The sequence below is a fragment of the Alternaria novae-zelandiae genome, assembly GCF_023758075.1.
Source record: "Alternaria novae-zelandiae strain BMP 2774 chromosome Unknown scaffold_32, whole genome shotgun sequence".
Lineage (NCBI taxonomy): Eukaryota > Fungi > Ascomycota > Dothideomycetes > Pleosporales > Pleosporaceae > Alternaria > Alternaria novae-zelandiae.
In genome coordinates this window covers 205,146-222,777 of record NW_026056992.1, presented here as the reverse complement: position 1 = coordinate 222,777, position 17,632 = coordinate 205,146, and the positions used below count along the sequence as shown (strand labels likewise).

At 54.0% G+C, this 17,632-nt stretch overlaps 7 protein-coding genes across 7 annotated transcripts; 5 read left to right on the top strand and 2 right to left on the bottom strand.

Annotated features, from left to right (window-relative positions):
* Positions 1-397: 397 nt before the first annotated feature.
* On the top strand, positions 398-2,074 carry MRP3 (Component of pyruvate dehydrogenase complex, mitochondrial; the record flags this gene model as incomplete). The annotated part of the gene is made up of 4 exons (XM_049403963.1): positions 398-498; positions 571-617; positions 689-912; positions 962-2,074. 4 exons carry the CDS (start codon positions 398-400, stop codon positions 2,072-2,074), a joined length of 1,485 nt encoding a protein of 494 aa, XP_049250335.1.
* Positions 2,075-2,648: 574 nt separating this feature from the next.
* Positions 2,649-4,671, top strand: J4E88_010370 (uncharacterized protein; the record flags this gene model as incomplete). Its single annotated transcript, XM_049403962.1, has 3 exons — positions 2,649-2,983; positions 3,039-3,622; positions 3,674-4,671. 3 exons carry the CDS (start codon positions 2,649-2,651, stop codon positions 4,669-4,671), a joined length of 1,917 nt encoding a protein of 638 aa, XP_049250334.1.
* Positions 4,672-5,125: 454 nt separating this feature from the next.
* Positions 5,126-6,151, top strand: J4E88_010369 (uncharacterized protein; the record flags this gene model as incomplete). The annotated part of the gene is made up of 2 exons (XM_049403961.1): positions 5,126-5,425; positions 5,540-6,151. The coding sequence occupies 2 exons, from the start codon at positions 5,126-5,128 to the stop codon at positions 6,149-6,151; spliced, it is 912 nt and encodes a 303-aa protein (XP_049250333.1).
* Positions 6,152-6,225: 74 nt separating this feature from the next.
* On the bottom strand, positions 6,226-7,589 carry J4E88_010368 (uncharacterized protein; the record flags this gene model as incomplete). The annotated part of the gene is made up of 2 exons (XM_049403960.1): positions 6,226-7,552; positions 7,582-7,589. 2 exons carry the CDS (start codon positions 7,587-7,589, stop codon positions 6,226-6,228), a joined length of 1,335 nt encoding a protein of 444 aa, XP_049250332.1.
* Positions 7,590-10,438: 2,849 nt separating this feature from the next.
* J4E88_010367 (uncharacterized protein) lies at positions 10,439-12,977 on the top strand (the record flags this gene model as incomplete). The annotated part of the gene is made up of 4 exons (XM_049403959.1): positions 10,439-10,445; positions 10,538-10,908; positions 10,971-11,953; positions 12,029-12,977. 4 exons carry the CDS (start codon positions 10,439-10,441, stop codon positions 12,975-12,977), a joined length of 2,310 nt encoding a protein of 769 aa, XP_049250331.1.
* Positions 12,978-13,427: 450 nt separating this feature from the next.
* On the bottom strand, positions 13,428-15,904 carry HSP88 (Heat shock protein hsp88; the record flags this gene model as incomplete). Its single annotated transcript, XM_049403958.1, has 5 exons — positions 13,428-13,730; positions 13,781-14,089; positions 14,147-15,689; positions 15,749-15,780; positions 15,830-15,904. The coding sequence occupies 5 exons, from the start codon at positions 15,902-15,904 to the stop codon at positions 13,428-13,430; spliced, it is 2,262 nt and encodes a 753-aa protein (XP_049250330.1).
* Positions 15,905-16,306: 402 nt separating this feature from the next.
* Positions 16,307-17,503, top strand: J4E88_010365 (uncharacterized protein; the record flags this gene model as incomplete). Its single annotated transcript, XM_049403957.1, has 1 exon — positions 16,307-17,503. The coding sequence occupies one exon, from the start codon at positions 16,307-16,309 to the stop codon at positions 17,501-17,503; it is 1,197 nt and encodes a 398-aa protein (XP_049250329.1).
* Positions 17,504-17,632: the final 129 nt, after the last annotated feature.

The window sequence follows — 17,632 nt, the reverse complement described above, 5'->3', positions numbered from 1 at the left end:
GCGAGTCTGTGCAGGCGTTGAGCGAGTCGTGCTCTGAGATGACACTTTGTGTCTTTCCTCCTGGCTAGTTACGTACCTGGGACCAGCCGCGCGGTAGGCTAGGGTGGCGCCGGGCTGTGGCTGATGCTGGTGCTGGTCAGCCACACTTTGCGTCCTGCCGGGAAATGTCGCATCCAGCATAGACCCTCATCGGGAGAGAACGCTAGTCGCCGGGTCTCCAACCAGCTGCACTAAACTTTTCGTTGAACAGTCTTCCATCTCCTCCAGCCCTGACCGCTAAGCGCCTGAGCCTCCAGCTCGCTCACCTCTGTCTGCCTGTCGCCCTCGCCCGACAAGCCCGTCTTCCCCCATTTCACGTCGCTTGGAGTAAAATCTCAGCGCCCGGCATCCCAACACAATGCCCGCAACCACAACTCTGCTGTCCCGGGCTGGGAGCCAATTGAGCTCGCGGGGGTCAATTGCCCTGCGCGGCGCCCTGCCCACCTCGAGATGCTCCGCGTACGTTAGCTTCACTCCCGCGTGGCATTGTCCACAATCCTCCGACGAGCAAAGCTGACACGCCGTATACAGACGCACACCAGCCCTGTCCGCGCTCGCACGCTACTATGCCTCCAAGTGTGAGCACTCCCACCGCGTCCCTCGCGGCGAGATACTCCGCTGGCCATCGCATTGCTAACGCAGCCCGCAGCCTACCCCTCGCACAGCGTTATCAGCATGCCCGCCCTCTCCCCAACCATGACCGCCGGAAACATTGGCGCATGGCAGAAGAAGGTCGGCGACTCAATAGCGCCCGGTGACGTCCTCGTCGAGATCGAGACAGACAAGGCGCAGATGGACTTTGAGTTCCAGGAGGAGGGCACCATCGCCAAGATCCTCCGCGACGCTGGCGAGAAGGACGTCGCTGTTGGAAGCGTAAGTCGAGGTACACAAGCTTTCGAGGATACCATGCTGACTCTCGCAGCCCATTGCTGTTATGGTCGAGGAGGGCGAGGACGTCTCCGCGTTCGAGAGCTTCTCCATCGAGGACGCCGGTGGTGACAAGAAGGCCGACACTCCCTCCAAGGAGGGCAACGCCGCCGAAGCCAGCGAGCCCCCGAACACTGGCTCCAAGACCGCTCCCCCCGCCAAGGAGGAGTCTGCGCCCGCTGCCATCGAGTCTGAGTCCACCGGCGACCGTCTAGAGACCGCTCTCCAGCGCCAGCCCGCCGTCTCCCCCGCCGCAAAGAAGCTCGCGCTCGAGAAGGGCGTCCCCATCGGTTCCATCAAGGGCACTGGAAAGGGCGGCCAGGTCACCAAGGAGGACATTGAGAAGTACAAGCCTGCCGCCGGTGCTGCCCCCACTGCTGGCGCCTCCGCTGCGGCGTACGAGGACGTCGAGGCTACCAGCATGCGCAAGGTCATTGCTACCCGTCTCCGCGAGAGCATGCAGCAGAACCCCCACTACTTCGTCGCCTCCAACATCTCCGTCTCCAAGCTCCTCAAGCTCCGCGAAGCTCTCAACGCCTCAGCTAACGGCGAGTACAAGCTCTCGGTCAACGACTTGCTTGTCAAGGCTCTCGCTGTTGCCGCCCGCAAGGTCCCCGCTGCCAACTCATCCTGGCGCGAGGATGGCGGTAAGGTCATTATCCGTCAGCACAACACTGTCGACGTCTCCGTCGCTGTCTCTACCCCCGTCGGTCTCATGACCCCCATTGTCAAGAACGTCAACGGACTCGGCCTCCAATCCATCTCATCCCAGATCAAGGACCTTGGCAAGCGCGCACGCGACGGCAAGCTCAAGCCTGAGGAATACCAGGGCGGAACCATCACCATCTCCAACATGGGAATGAACCCCGCTGTTGAGCGATTCACCGCCGTCATCAACCCCCCACAAGCTTGCATCGTCGCAATCGGCACAACAAGGAAGGTCGCAGTACCAGGCCAGGCTGAGGATGGCACAGCGAGCGTTGAGTGGGACGACCAGATTGTCATCACCGGCAGCTTCGACCACAAGGTTGTCGACGGTGCCGTCGGTGGCGAGTTCATGCGCGAGCTCAAGAAGGCCATTGAGAGCCCTCTCGAGCTTATGCTATAATCTGATTCTATTTTCGGTGCATTTGGGACGACTGTGTAACTTTACTATTGGGCTAGATGAGATTGGATCTCAGGGACAGACGATCTTATGTACAGCGGATGGCGCGTTTTCTATCCCCCATGATCATTTGTCCAACTGTCGTATTGCATGATAACCCCTTGTATGAAAAGATATCTCCCTTCTTCGAATTGTTTTGCGTCTGTTGTTGCGTAGTTGATCACCCTACACGCCCGGACTAATGGTAAATCTAGACCCGGATTCTCGCCTGGAAATCTTTCTGCGAACCGGGACGGTGGTAAGCTATATAGCCGGCACGTATATGCAGGACAATAGGTGAACACCACAGCTCAGTCATCCCACACCTGCGAAGACCACATGCTCGTATGGCCCCACAGACGAGGCATTGGAAGGGTGTGTGGGGAGCAAACAGGCTGGCTTCACAGCGAGTGAGAGCGATAACGTTATCTGTACATCGTCGTGATAGCGGTGGTTTCCTATATTGAGTTCGTTCGCGCCTGCCTGCAACGATTCTACGTCCTTCCCTCAATACATTGTCACTCACGACCTCACCAAGATGCTCTATACTACTCTCGTCTTTTACCTCTTCTCAGCGGCAGCAATTGCCCTCAATTTTGATTGGGAGCGCGAACAGCTCACTAACGAGGATGCAGCTCGCAATGACGCAGTGCGCTTTGGTAGTGCATCACAAGCTGCGGCGCCTGCTGATTGCAAGATCATCCCGGGTGACGCTGAGTGGCCGGGCGAGGATGTCTGGACCTCTTTTAACGATACGCTCGGTGGTGTGTTACTGAAGCCGAAGCCGCTTGCCAGCGTCTGCTATACTGGTGAGGGCTACAATGCAGCGAGATGCGAACAGTACAAGAGTAACTGGGCGGGCATGAACCTACAGTGAGCTCACTTGTAACGCAACATCACCCTTATTGTGTCATTCTAACTACGACAGTACCGATGATCCCACCAGTATCATGTCCCAATGGGCATCCGGGAACGCATGCACACCAACCTCACAACCAAACTCAAAATGTACCCAGGGTGGTTGGCCGGAGTACGTCGTCAGAGCTACTACGTTGAGACACATCCAGCTTGCAGTCAACTTTGCTAGGAACCAGGACATCCGCCTTGTGATCAAAAACTCGGGTCATGACTTCAACGGGAAATCCATCGGTGGTTACTCTCTCAGTGTATGGACACACAACCTCAAAGGCATGACGTATGATCCGAACTACACCTCACCGACTGGTTCGTATACAGGGAAAGCTGTTGTTTATGCCGCCGGTACCCAGGCTTCTGAGGGCTCTACACTAATGCGGCAGAAGAATATAGTCATAATTGTTGCAGGCGGTTCAACCGTAGGTATTGCAGGCGGATTTCTTCAAGGTGGTGGACACAGTGCTTATACCAGCTACTATGGTCTGGCGGCAGACCAAGTGCTCGCCATCACTGCTGTTACAGCTGATGGAAGGGTAGTCGAAGCACATGAAGGGGAAAATGCAGACCTGTTCTGGGCTTTCCGAGGAGGAGGCGGAGGTAATCATTCTCAGCAAAAAGAAAATCCGACTGTCACTGACCAAGGACCAGGTACATTCGGCATCATCACGTCCGTTATCGTCAAAACGTTCCCCGCCACAGCCGTTACGTCAGGCAGTGTTCGTTTCTCAACGACACCAGACCGCGGATCAAGTGCGCCTCCAATCTCTGCAGAAACCTTCTGGGCCGGCATGCGCGCGTACTGGGAGTTTTCGATCGCTATCTGTGACGCAGGCGGCTTGGGTTACAGCTTCATCTACCCAAGCAGTAGTAGCACAGGTCTTACCTTTACTGTCAGTATCTCGGTTCCCAACAAAACAACCACCGAATATCGGCAACTCGTCCGACCGTTGCTTCAGAAGCTCAATGATCTTGGTATCCAACAACCTATGCCGACACTCAAACGCTCTCTCACGCCATCTTTCTCGTATGAAGACGACTCCTCACACCAAGCATCGCCTCTTTCCAAAAGAGTAATAGGCGAAACAACAGGCCACACCTTGATAGCATCCCGCTTCTTCCCCCGCACCACCTTCTCGACACCTTCTACACTAGAAACCTCCCACCTCGCCATCCGCCACGTCGTCGAAAACGGTTCCCTAACCTTCCACGGCATGAATTACGCGCCCACGCGCTCCGTCTCCGGAAATCCAAACAACAGCGTCAATCCCGCATTCCGCACCACAGTCCTCCACGCACAAGCCTACGAATCCAACGCGCACTGGGACGGCAAAGCACCCATCTTGTCGCACGAGGCACTGACGGAAAGACATCAGAGACTGCAAGGGTATATGCAGGGTTGGCGGGATGTCACGCCCGGGAGTGGGAGTTATATCAATGAGGGGGATGCGCAGGATTGGGAGTGGAAGGATGCGTTCTTTGGGAGCAATTATGAGAGGTTGGCGAAGGTGAAGAGGGAATGGGATCCTGAAGGTGTGTTTTGGGCGATTGGAGGCGTGGGGAGCGATGAGTGGGAGGTTAGAGATCTAGATGGGGGGAAGAGGGAGGGGATTGTCACGCAGGATGGGAGGTTGTGTAGGGTGGGTTGATGGTGAAGAGGAGAAAGGTATGTGCTGTGGGAGGACATGATCTTCAGCTATGCTATCTCGATAGATGGTGGTTAGGACTGCCAAAAGCCACTGTATCTAAGGATAGTCACAATTCAGTCATCATCCAGAAGGACGTGAAGCTCATTGTCGCTCCCCGGAGGATGTCCTACCGCTACATCGGAGTCTCGGTGCCCTTACCCCTCCGCAGTCTCACACCTGGGACGCCTGAATCACGGAGAACTTTAGCGAATCATACGCATTATGGAAATGCACAAGAACTTTTTTGGAACAAACGAGGGATAAGTCGGAAACTCGAAAATAGGAGCAATAGATAAGTGAAGGGTAATACACCACATGTCCCATGCGCCACATCCACCCTCCAAATCTTTGGCCCCAGCACTCCGACTCCTAGTTTCGTGGACTTCTTCTGTTCCCCCTTCCAATCCGCGCAACCATGTCCTCCACACCCAGTCTCTCCTCCAAAGTCATCCTGATTACCGGCGCAAACAGCGGCATAGGAAAAGCCACCGCCCTCTCCCTCGCCACCCTAAACCCAGCCCAACTCTGGGTCGCCGCACGTAACGTCGCAAGCGGCCATGCTACCGTCTCTGAAATAAAAGCCACAGCGCCAACCGTCGATGTTCGATTCGTAGAATGCGATCTAGCGAGTTTCGCCTCGGTGGCAAGAGCGGCGAGGGAAGTGGTGGAGGGTTGTGGAGGGCGATTGGATGTTTTGATGTTGAATGCGGGGATTGTATGTCCTAACTCTTTTCTCCCTGAAGCGTTGCTTATCTGTTCTTGTTCGGGTTTCCTGTGTGCACATGTGTCGATGTATGCGATGACTAATCTTCGCCTTCTGCGACGATAGATGGGCGGCCACCCGGGCACTACACCCCAAGGCCACGAACTGCAATTCGGGACGAACCACGTCGGTCATGCCCTCCTCCTCAAGCTCCTCACCCCAAACCTGCTTTCTACTGTCGAGACCACGAGCTCAACACCCCGCGTCATATCCGTCAGCTCGCGGGGCCACGCTCACGCTGCCGCCCTGCCAGACGGCGGCATCGCATTCGACACGTTGAAATCCTCACAAACAAACTTGTCAGGCGTGAACAAATACACGCAGTCCAAACTAGCCAACGTAGTCTACGCGCGCCAATACGCATTGCACTACCCGCAGATCATCAGTGTAGCGATCCACCCTGGTGACGTTTTGACGGAGATCTTCAATAAAGGCGCCGAGGGGGGTGATGAGCAGATTAAGTATCTGGCGCGGGAGGTGGCGCCTGAGAGATGTGGGTCGCTGGAGGACGGGATCAAGAATGGGGTTTGGGCGGCCACTGCGGATGAAGTGTTGAGTGGACGGTACTATGAACCTGTGGGTGTGTTGGGTATGGGGAGTGAGTTGTCCAAGGATACGAAGCTGGGAGAGAAGTTGTGGACCTGGACGCAGCGAGAGATGGAGGGATGGGAGCTCTAGGGAGAAGGAAATAGATGCTCTTGATTGGATGGTTTTGGTTTTGTAACAGATGTTCTTGAGCTGTATTGGTCCCTTCAGGTAGAAGAATGTCTTTTGTTGTCGGTGTTGTGCCTAGGTTTGGGATTGGCGTGAAATTTGATGACTTCCGGGCTGCCGTCCAGCCGCCATCTTCTGCATGTGACGACGACTTCGTTCGTGAGATCTCCTCTTGTCGTTGCTTCCACATCGTGGAACATGTTATGCTCCGGCATCAAAGACCAGCTATACGAATCTTCCAAATTGGGTATCTCTGAGAGAGAGAAGCCGTCTCCAGCGTTATCCCCATAGCGAGTATCTTGCTCTTCAAGCTCCATAACCGTTTCCGCGATATTTGCTGCCGTGAAAGAATCCCACGTTCCTTCCTTCAGCGGGATCACCCGCAGGAGCCGAATAGCATGGAGGCGGATGCGATGGTATCGACACTTGATAGCCGTGTAATACAAAGGCGCGATAAAGCCGTACTCGCCAATCGAATCGTGGAGGTTGACGTTATCGGGTATAGATTTCGCCAAGGAGTACTCTTCGAAGATGTGTATGGCATGCACAAGTATCGTGAGAAACGTTTGCGTATACACTTCGTAGTGCTGCTCAGACTGTACTTGCAGACAGCCGCACATTATGCCCGCCATGGCATGATACATGAGTAGCAATTTGAGGACTGATGGTTCGCGGCCCGTTGGAAGCTTTGCTGGCGGCGTCTTCCCGCCGAACGCCCACAGTTCATCTGGTTTCCTCCCAGCAGCTAGGGCTAGTTTGTCGACCGAGGGAAGTGTACTCAGATACGTATCGTACCACATCGCAAGAGAGGTCATGATCTCTTCTTGTCCTGCTGTAACCGCAGCAATCTCATCTTTAGTGCCTGGCCCCATCTTTCGATATTGTTGTGCTATGAGAACAATGCTGTGCAATAGCACATCAAGAGCGTCCTTCGCATCCTCGATAGTCGTAAAAGTCGGGTATGGTATGTTATTCTCTATCGGCTGGAGAAATATATCGAGATCTTCCAGACCGGAACCGAACAGATTGTTTTGCATATGTAGTGTGGCGAAGCTGCGCACGATGCCTTGGTCGATGCTCTTTTCATATGATGCCGGCTTGATTACAAGGACGCCATCGTGTGAGCGATCTTTCTTTGTGGTCATGTTCATCAGGACCTTTAGACCGTTCCGTAAGTGTGATTCGGCCAATTGGTATTGCCCGCGGAGGTATTCAAGCAAGGTAAATAACTGACAGGTGACCAATATGACTGTGACTGAGGCTTTGTCTCCACGTCGCAACAGCGGCTGTAGCGACTGGATTGCTTTGCCATATTGTTGAAGCATGAACTTTTCCCTCTCGTCCGGAGCTTGTGCCGGATCGAAACTGCATCTGTGCGCAGCGCTTAACGCAACAGCAGCATGAAGAACCGCCGGTTCTGACGACGCTGCTGGTAGCACGATCGAGTTCCAGAACTTCGAAGCAAACCAACCGGAAGTTGTATGAACGATGCGGATCCTGTATAACTGTAGATACCTGAGTTCCTCGACACCCAGGACTTTGGTTGGAGGTTTCTGGATCGATGTTGCCACCAGGCCGTATCTTTCAACGTAGGTGTTCCCTCCGCCACCCCACAGTCCGTAGCCCTCGCATGTCCGACCAGTGGAGCGACAGCGAGAGCATACAGGCTTGGTTTCGTCGCACTTGACTCTTCGCGCTCTAGTCGATGTCGGTAAGCGTCCATAGGAACAGATCTCTACCCAGATCGCTGCAGAACAAACAGCCAATCGGTTGAGTACCGTGTCGTTGAACAGGGGAGTCCACTTACTTGCAGGTTCCGCACCCTGATTTAGACTTCCTCCGTACAACACCTCTTACAGGTTGGTACGCAGCTTTTGCAGTCACGTGTTGATTCGGTGTGTTGGCTTCTGGCTGCATAGCGAGAGCGGCGTCTAGCTAGAGTGACGAACATGAAGACGTCGCTCCAACTCGTTTTGCGAAGATTCTTAGCGGCTCGAATAGCATGTTTCAAGGGAGACGCAGGGAATGTTGCGAGACAGTTTGGAGGACGAACGGACAGTCTGTCAGCCCTAAGCTCGCTAAAATTCGGGGAAGGTAGGCCGGACCCCTGCACACGTCGTTCCTTCTCATTAGCCCGCTCGGTACCGCTGAATGTTGATTGCTCAGCCCCGCTAATGATAGAGAAGGAACGCAACACCTGCACACGCTTCCCCAGGTGATAACCGTGGACTAACGCATTTTCTAAATTGCATAGCACATGTGCAGCGCGTTCCAAAAGGCATGACTATACAGTGTTCAGCGTTTGGCGTAATACCGTGCCAGACGTCGAGGAAGATCATCCCTAGTCACGATATGGGCGGTTCATGATCGCAACGGACACCTTGGGAAGATGCAACGATGTTGAAAGCGCGGTGCTGGGATCCGTCTTCGCAACATCATTGGACTAGCAACCATGGAAGAGACTAGCGTTTTCTCGAGACCACCGACGGAATGCGAAGAGCGTACTCGATCAGATTACATCGTATCTATCTCGAGATGCAGATCTGCTTATTACAGTGCGAGTAAGAACAGCCCACAGAAATATCGACCCGGCTTCGATAGCGAGCAACACCAACGAAGACTCTTTACGACTCAGCGAGATTCCAAGCAGACTCCCATTGAAAATCATTGTAGCGAACAAGCAAAACCAGAGCATGATCCTGACAGCGGGAGGCAGGAACTCGAACATGTTGCCCAAAATTACGACGATAGGAGACATCATCCTCTCGACTATAGTCGCGATAAAAACATAGACAGGGACTAGAGAACCGAACAAGAATCCTAGGCCGTTGGATACAGCGTTTGGAAACCATCGAATAAACTGTGCGGGCAGACGAATGTAAGTATTATCGTGCTGCCACATCGGTGTCCGGCTGTTCAAGTTCACTCCAACGAGAGGTCTTTGTTCGTTGTTCTCAACATTCTCGGAGCGGACTGCTGGGACTCTAAAAAGTCCCATGTTTGACGATTGGTCGATGCCGTAAGTGAATACGTCTAGCGACGGAGCGCCTAGGAGCCGTCGAATAAATTGTGCTGGTAGCCGAATGCAGCGGTTGTCGTGCTGCCACATTGGAGTCCGACTGTTTAAGTCTATACCAACGAGCGGTCTTTGCTCGTTGTTCTCAACATTGCTAGGGCGAAATATTGGGGAGCGGGGGGAGTCCTTGATCGGCGACTGATGCGCGACATGCTGGGAGGGTAGATGTGGCAACGACCGCTGAGATGCAAAGTTGTGAGTAGACTTTTGGGGAGGCATTGATCTGATCTTGATCAGCTTGATCGAAGCGTTTATTATGCAAAGGCTGACGCACGCGTTGTTTCCAGCTCGTGGACGTTCAGTACCCTTCCCTGTATTGTGTAGCTTCGAAGTATACCACCTATACAGCTTCACTAGAAGGGCTCGTGATGCTGTCACAGCTATAGCCTTGTAGCCCCGCTGGACGATCCTTCGAAGGATTACTCGGACAACGGTCGAAGCGCATGCAACTTGCACTGCAACCACCTTGATAGATGGGTCTGCGATCGATATGGCGAATATATTATTATGAATAATGAGAAAGATAGTTCTGGACTCTACTCGAATAGCTTCGGGTGAGCATCCATGTATGCGTTCCCAACGCGCTGTTTCCGCCCCCAAGTACTCCGCCTCGTTAAGCGCTCAACCCTGGCGTCATCCAATCAGCATGGCGGCGACTGCAGACTTGGTGGGGCTATGTTGTCGCTCAGCTTCTTAACAACATCACTCCTCACCAGCTCGCACCCGCAGGAGCTCAAAGCTCCTTCTGAAGTCGATAATGGCCGAGGCGCTCGCTATTCTCGGGCTTGTGTCAAACATCTTATCGTTCATCGACTTCGGCATCAGATTCGCCTCTGGGACTCGGAACGTACGCGATTCCCTTCACGGCACCTCTGCGGAAACTCGAGAACTTGAACTCATCGTAGAAGACGTCGGAAGATATCATGAACAAGTTAAAAAACAGCAGTCTTCTGGTCAAAAGCTATCCGTGCACGAAAGACGCATCTTGGACATGGTACAACAGTGCCGTGAGATAGCCGAAGAGCTGCATAAGGTCATTGACCGCCTACACATGCGCGAAGGTCGTTCGAAGACCATCGAAAGTAGCCGCGTCTTCTTCCAAGGTTTCTGGAAACAGCGCGACATTGTCTCCTTACGAACAAGGCTTGAAGCGTTAGACAGCCGAATCCGGTTGAATGTTGAGTTCATCATCAAAAGGCATGTTGACATAGAGCGTTAAAACGTTCGAGAGCTGACTTCCTTCTCTTTCAGCGATCATCATTCTGCGTTGTCAGCGAAACTTGATGGCCTAAAGAAGACTCAGGATACGTTGGCAATCAACTACGACGCCAAGCTAGACCAGATGCGAACCGATATCCTAAGTCTGGTACGGCAGGATCGTGTCAAGGAAGAAGGCATGCATATGGCGCAATTAGCTAGTTTGAAGACGAAGCTTGACGCACTTGGAAAAGAGCACATGGCATGCATCAACCAGAACGCTGTCATAAGGAGTCTCTACTTCCCAGTACTACACAGGCGATGGGGACAAATTCCAAACGCCGACAAGACTTCGAACACGTGGATCTTCGATGCATCTTTGACCTCCTTCACGGCCTGGTTGGCCAGCGCTGATGAAGACGATGGGCTATTCTGTATCACAGGTCGGGTAAATAGAACCTCCTTACTAGAGCCTTTTGTGTCTGAACTCATACTGACAAGCCAATATAGGCAGGCAGTGGCAAATCCACACTGATGAAATTCGTATCTGAAAACCCCCGCACGCTCGAATATCTTCAAGAGTGGACTGGCACGACTAAACTCTGCACGGCAAGCTACTACTTCTGGAATCAAGGTTACGAAATGCAAAAGAGCCAAGAAGGTCTCTTCCAATCACTTCTGTACGAGATACTGAAATCTGTACCCAGACTCGTCGAGATAGTGTGTCCAAGTCGGCTGGAGCACGAAGAATGGCGTTTGGAGGAACTTAAAGCTACCTTCGCCCGCATCGCTACCCAGGAGGATTTAGAAGTCAAGTTCTGCTTCTTCATCGATGGTTTAGACGAGTACAACGGAGCGGAGGAGGACGTTGTTAGTGCTTTGAAGTTCCTCTCCGCATCCAAGGACATCAAGATCTGCGCCTCGACGCGGCCTCGCTCGGTATTCGAGAAGTTCTTCAGTAATCATTCCCGCACATTCGACATCAAGGGCTTCACCAAAGAAGATATGGGACGCCATGTCCAGCGCGAACTCGCAGAAAATGACAACTTCCAAGATTTGGAGGATGCCGATTCCACGAGCGCATCGATAATGAAGGTGATTGCAGAACGCGCGCAAGGTGTATGGCTATGGGTCTTCCTCATCACTCGTGACCTTGTCTATGCCGTCAATCGGCATGAGGGTGTCGACATGCTGTGGAACATTGTCAATCTTTTCCCAGCAGACCTGGAAGAGTACTTCGAGGTTATTCTCAAGAGAGTTAAACCAGAGTATCTTGAACAGATGTCGCAGATCTTTTTGATAACGGTGGATGAACTCCAGCCGCTCCCATTGTACGCCTTCTCACTGCTGGAAAGCGAACGCAAGAACGCTGCATATGCTATCGACGCACCCATACGACCCCTTCGCGACAGGGATGTGGAAAGCCAATATCCCGAGTTGAAGTGGCGCATCCAGAACAGATGCAGTGATCTACTTGTTGTCAATGACGAAGAGTAAGTGGAGCTCCAGGTTCTCTCAAGCAGATAAACGCTTACTTGGTACTGTCACTAACCGTGCTATCCCTCCAGACATCCCCTCTTCCTGAGTCATCCGGTCGACTTCCTTCATCGAACCGTTCGCGACTTCTTGGAAGACAATTACTACTCACAACTACAAGCCAACCTGAAGGGCAAGTTCAGCTCTACGTCTACCTTATGCAAGATGTGCCTTGTAATGCTCAAATCACTCCCGGATATCGATCTCAAGGCACCACTCTCGATCAACAAAGTCATCGGGCTAACGGACGAGCTACTCTATTACGCGTATGAAACCGAGAGAGCCGATCAAAGTCCTACATCGTCTCTGGTAGAGGTACTTGATGCCGTGGATAGCGTCAATACTCACCACGCACGCGGTGTTCGAAACCACTGGACGCACGCCCGCGACCCTGTTGGTGAACGAGGGCTTGACGTATATCGAGAGGGCGACAAGTACAATTTCCTAGCCTTGGCTGTGCAAGCTCGTCTCGTGAAGTACGTTCGTGCAAAGTTAGACATGAACCCAAACAACGCGCGAAAGGGCGGACGACCGCTACTCGACTACGCGCTCCGCCCACGTCGCATCACACCTATCAGCATGCGATACCACTCCAAGCGCGACGACCCGAGTGTGAATGTGGACATGGTACGGCTCCTCCTCGATCGCGGAGCGGACCCAAATCAGCCCGTTCATCTGAACGACGGCAAGTCAGTCTGGCTGCTCTTTTTACTTTCGATACATGAGACCGTATTGCGTGCGCACAAGGGTGGCACAAAGCCTTCAGGGAGTCTCACTAGCGCTTGGTACCAATGTTGCCAATTGCTCATCCAACATGGTGCCCAGAGGAATTTGTATCTCCCTAAAACGGAATCGGTGTCAGCCGTTGGTAGCGTCTTGAGGGATCTCTTTGGGTCTGCGAAAACAGATGCTTTAGAAGAGCTTCTAGACAAGAAGGAGCAGGAGGAGCAGCAGTCAACGGGCTCGTGTATGGTCATGTGATGTTGTGCTAGGACCCGTTCAGAACAGAAATTGAACAGATACCCTGCAGACTACATTAGTTTCAAACTTTGGAAATATGACGCCGTTATTTACCATAAACGCGCATACATTTGCTGTAAGCATAGACAGCAAATGCCCATAAGCCGCTCTCCACACTCGGAGATCGACTCCCGCTACCTTGACAACATCAATATACAAAAGACGCCTGAACCCTAATCATGGAAGCAGCGGAACTCAACGTTGTAGTTCCAAAACTGGATATCGTGTTCGTTCGTCTATGGACTAGTCTATCATAAGCATCGCATTACCATGATCGTCATCACAGAGAAAACAAGAAGAAAAGTCGAACAGAGAAAACTTTCTCCTCGGCGCCAAACGTAGCCCTTTAGTATACCACGCCGACCAAATGCTTTTCACTTTGCCGTTACGCCTTCGCAGATGCCTCTCCGCTTAAGAAGCCTCCTCAACGCCGTCTGGCTTTTGTGCCTCGGCGTCCGTCATCTCCGCGTCTTTTGGCTCTTCCGCCGGCGGCGCCTCAGCCTGCTTCTTGGACTCGGCTTCCCGCTTTGCGCGCTCAAGCTCGGCTTGCTTGGCGGCGTGCTCCTTTTGGTGCTTCTCCATGGCCGCTTGTCGCTCGCCCTCGATCTTGTCGTTGTAGCGCTGGATGATGGGACCGGCGATGGAGCGGATGTCCTCCTTCTTGGAGACGTACTGTGCCTTCGACGCGTCGTCACCCTCGTCGTATAACCATTCCTGTTTAGATGTCAGCGCAGCTCATATATCGTACTATCGATGAGACTTACCTCGATGGTCTCGAGCTTGGTGTTGAGCTTGGCCTTCTCTTCGTCGCTGGCAAATTCGGCGTAGACGTCGAGGATCTTGTCCTTGAGCTCGTAGATGAAGCTCTCGAGGTTGTTCTTCTCGTTCTCGGTGTCTTGAACGAGCTTGTCCTCCATGATCATGGAGTTCTCCTTCTCGGCCAGGGTCTGCTTGCTCTCTTCGTCGAGCGAAGCAGTTCCGGCTGATAGTGGCAGGTCACCCTTGCGCTGCTGCTTCTTGACCTTGCGCATCTTCGGTGGCTCCTTGGCGGCGTCCTTGTCAACGTCCATTGCCTGCGCATAATTTGTTAGCTCATTTGTTACGTGCGCAGAAGCAGGACGCGCAAGTACAGGATCAGCGTCAGGCTTGTGTCGTTTCGCGGCAGGCTCGGGCGGGCTTTGCCGACCGTTACTAGGATCAGAAGGAAATTTGGAACGTACATCACCCTCTTTCTTCTCTGCTGACGGAGACTCGGGGATTGGCTCCTCGACTTCGGTTTCTTCGACGTAGTATCCAGACTCGACGTTGAGCACACCGTGCACGTTGAGACGTGCCTTGAGCTTGCAAATCATGAAGTCGCCCTTGGGGTCCTCCTTGACACCCTTGACGGAGAAACGGCCGATCCAGGGGTTCATCTTGCCTGGCAGTTGCTCGGGCTTGGCGTATCTGGCCTCGAGGTCGAATGGGTGTTTCCGGTAGAATGTGAGGATCTTGGTTGATGGCATGACGTTGCCCTTGTTGAAGACAGTCAGGTTGGTGTCCTCATCCGGAATGTCCTCTGACTTCTCCCATGTGAATTCAACGGGGTAGTTGACCATGTCGTGAACGGAGAAGTCACGGACACGGAATACTGGCGAGAGGATGGCGCAGCAGAAAGCGCAGCCACGAGCGACAGCCTCGTCCTGGTTGAGAGTGAAGGAGAGCGGCTTGCCGAAGTAGTCCTGGATCTTGGCCTTGAGGACGGGTACACGTGTGCAGCCACCAACCATCTCGATGGCGTCGATGTCGGCAGTGGTGAGCTTGGCCTCAGCGAGAGCCTGCTCGATAGGGGCGGTAGCACGGTCGATGAGGGGCTTGATCAGCTCCTCAAGCTCCTCGCGCTTGAGCATGCCGCGGACATCGACGTCGTTCATGATGGACTCGACGTTGATGGGGGCCTGGTTGTTCGCGGAAAGGACCTTCTTGAGCTTCTCGACACCGGCGGACAGACGGAGGCGTGCCTTGCCGTTCTCCATGACATCGATCTTGTACTTCTCCTTGAACTCCTTGGCGAAGTGCTCGACAAGGGCCTTGTCGATGTAGCGTCCTCCGTAGTGGCGGTCCCAGGCGCTCGACTTGACGGCGAGCTCGCCCTTCTTGAACTCAACGACGGTAGCGGTGTAGTTGCTGTGACCGATGTTGACGAAGACGACTCTCCGTGGCTTCTCCTCGGGCGCTGGGAGGTCGAGCTTTGTGATGCCCCAGCCGAGGGCGACGGCGGTGTTGTCGTTGATGAGCCTCAGGCACTTGAGGCCGGCGATGTCGGCGGCGTCGAGGATGGCGCGGCGCTGGGCGTCGGTGTACCAGACGGGGCAGCTGAGGACGACGTCGTTGACGGGGAGTTTGAGTTCGGCAGATGCTGTGGCGCGCATCTTGGTGAGGAACATGGCGGTGATCTGGGTGGCAGTGAACTGCTCCTTCTTGCCCAGATATGTCACCTCAGCGCCGACCTGGCCGCCCATGTCGATGAGCGGCGCGGATATGAAGTCTTGCTCGACCTGGACATCGGGGTCTGTGAGGTTGCGGCCGGCGAGGCGGACGAAGGAGGAGACGGTGTTCTTGAGGTTGGAGATTTCCTGGTTCTTGGCCGTCTCGCCGACGTATCTGCTCTTGGGGCCGAAGCCTACTAGCGATCTGGGAAATTGTGAGTGGATGCTCGTTGTGTGCGCTGCGTGCGCTGCGGGTTGACTTACGGTGTCGCGCGGTTGGAAACCTCATTTGCAATCTACTGGCGTCAGTATTATGGTGTATCATATGCGACCGGGGCTACTCACCACATCGACACCGCGATTCCGCGCAACAGCAATGACGCTGTTGAGCGTTCCCAAATCAACACCTACTACAGACATGTTTATCTCTGATGGCGGGGTATGTGTGGGCAAACGTGGAGGGAGTGTGTGCGGTGAAAGTCGTGTTTGGGGGGTCGTGTAAAAGATGGACAGACACGGGTTCGCAAATTTCAAGTGACCGCTGCGTGATGACTTGCTGGCAATACGTCGAAGAAAAGAGAACCTTCTCGACAGGCCCTGTTTTAGCGGGGTCACTAAAGAAAGTGTTGCGGAAGGCACGGACCACGCAAATCGTCCAACAACACGCTGCGTCATATCCGCTCGCACTCGCTCCTGCCGTCTCCGCCGACGCGTCTCGAGGCCGCCAGCGTCTTCCAACACAACCCCCATGGACGCCTGCACGCCCGCCTCTGAGCACCTGCACGCGTCGACCCTCTGCGCGATAAGATAGCTGACATCAGCATGGCCCAAATCCCCCCGTACCCACTCTACAACCGCACGTACAACCTGTACCGCCTGTCCCCGCTCCACTGCCACGACACGCCCCTCCTAGTCGACGCCTCACTTCGCACCCATGCCAAGCGCCTCAAGGAACAGCTCAAAGGCGACAGCGTGCGCGGCGTGCAGGTCGACTTTGCCGCTGCCGACGACACCGCGAAACTGGGCCCCCTGGACGAGTGCACCTGGGAGCTGATTGGCGACGAGGATGCCTGGATTGACCGACATCGCCAGTCGATGGAGCCCGATGCCTCACAGCTGTCCTCCGTCTCCCAGCTCACCCCAGAGCGGGCGCGTGGACTGGAAGTGAGCCTCGAGTACGAGAAGCAGTCGTACAATGCGCTCCTGCTGCGCGACCCGGGCGTCACTTCCTCGCAAAATGGCTTCACGTCACTGCCCCTGCTACTCGTGAAGATGCCAGGCCCAATACGCGACATCTTCCTCAACTACCTCCGAACGACCTTCGATGCCCACGTCGCGCCCTTGAAGCTGCCCTCGCCCTTCATCACTTCAAGTCTCGAGACCTACTTCAGGCACCTCGCCGCGAGGTACTCGACCCAGTCCATACAAGACATTATAAGGCAGCTACATATTCAATTGGCATTTCCCAATACCACAACTATCCTCAAACACGTAGAGATCACAGTCGCAGGCGGCGACATCTCTGGTTTCGTCGACAGAGGCAGACTGCTCAAGGACACCCATGACAAACCCTTTACAGCTGCCCTGGCCGCGTATCTTCAACAGCACCTCGCCCTCGACATATCGCACCCCAAAGTCCAGATATCCCGAATAACCTGCAACAGCTTCCACCTCGGCACCGAGCGCCTCAGACTCGTCGCACCCGATCCGCTAGCGGACACGTCCTTCTCCGATGAAGGCGGCGCATCACAAGACGCAAGTGCGAGCGAACTCGCTGTACAAGAGCTCTATACATCCTTAGTTCGAGAGGCTGCTGGCAGCGGGAAATTCCTGCCGGAAGATATGACCAGCGCATCGAGAGAAGAGACGCCGTCCTCCATCGCAAGCGCTAAAGCCGGGCGCAGGAAGAGAGCCATCAGCAGCACTGCCGTCACCGATGGTAACAATAAGAAGACCAAAGGCAGAGGGAAAGAGAACAACCGGAAGCTCAATGGCAATGCCGGCATAGCCGATATGTAGGCACACCTAATCTTGGGTAGGAGTACGTTTTTCAAAGCGCGTTGAACATTTCCTAAGATACCCATTATCAATTTCTAGCAACGAAACCATTGCATCTCACTTCATCTTCTTCGCGCTTCAGGCCGACAC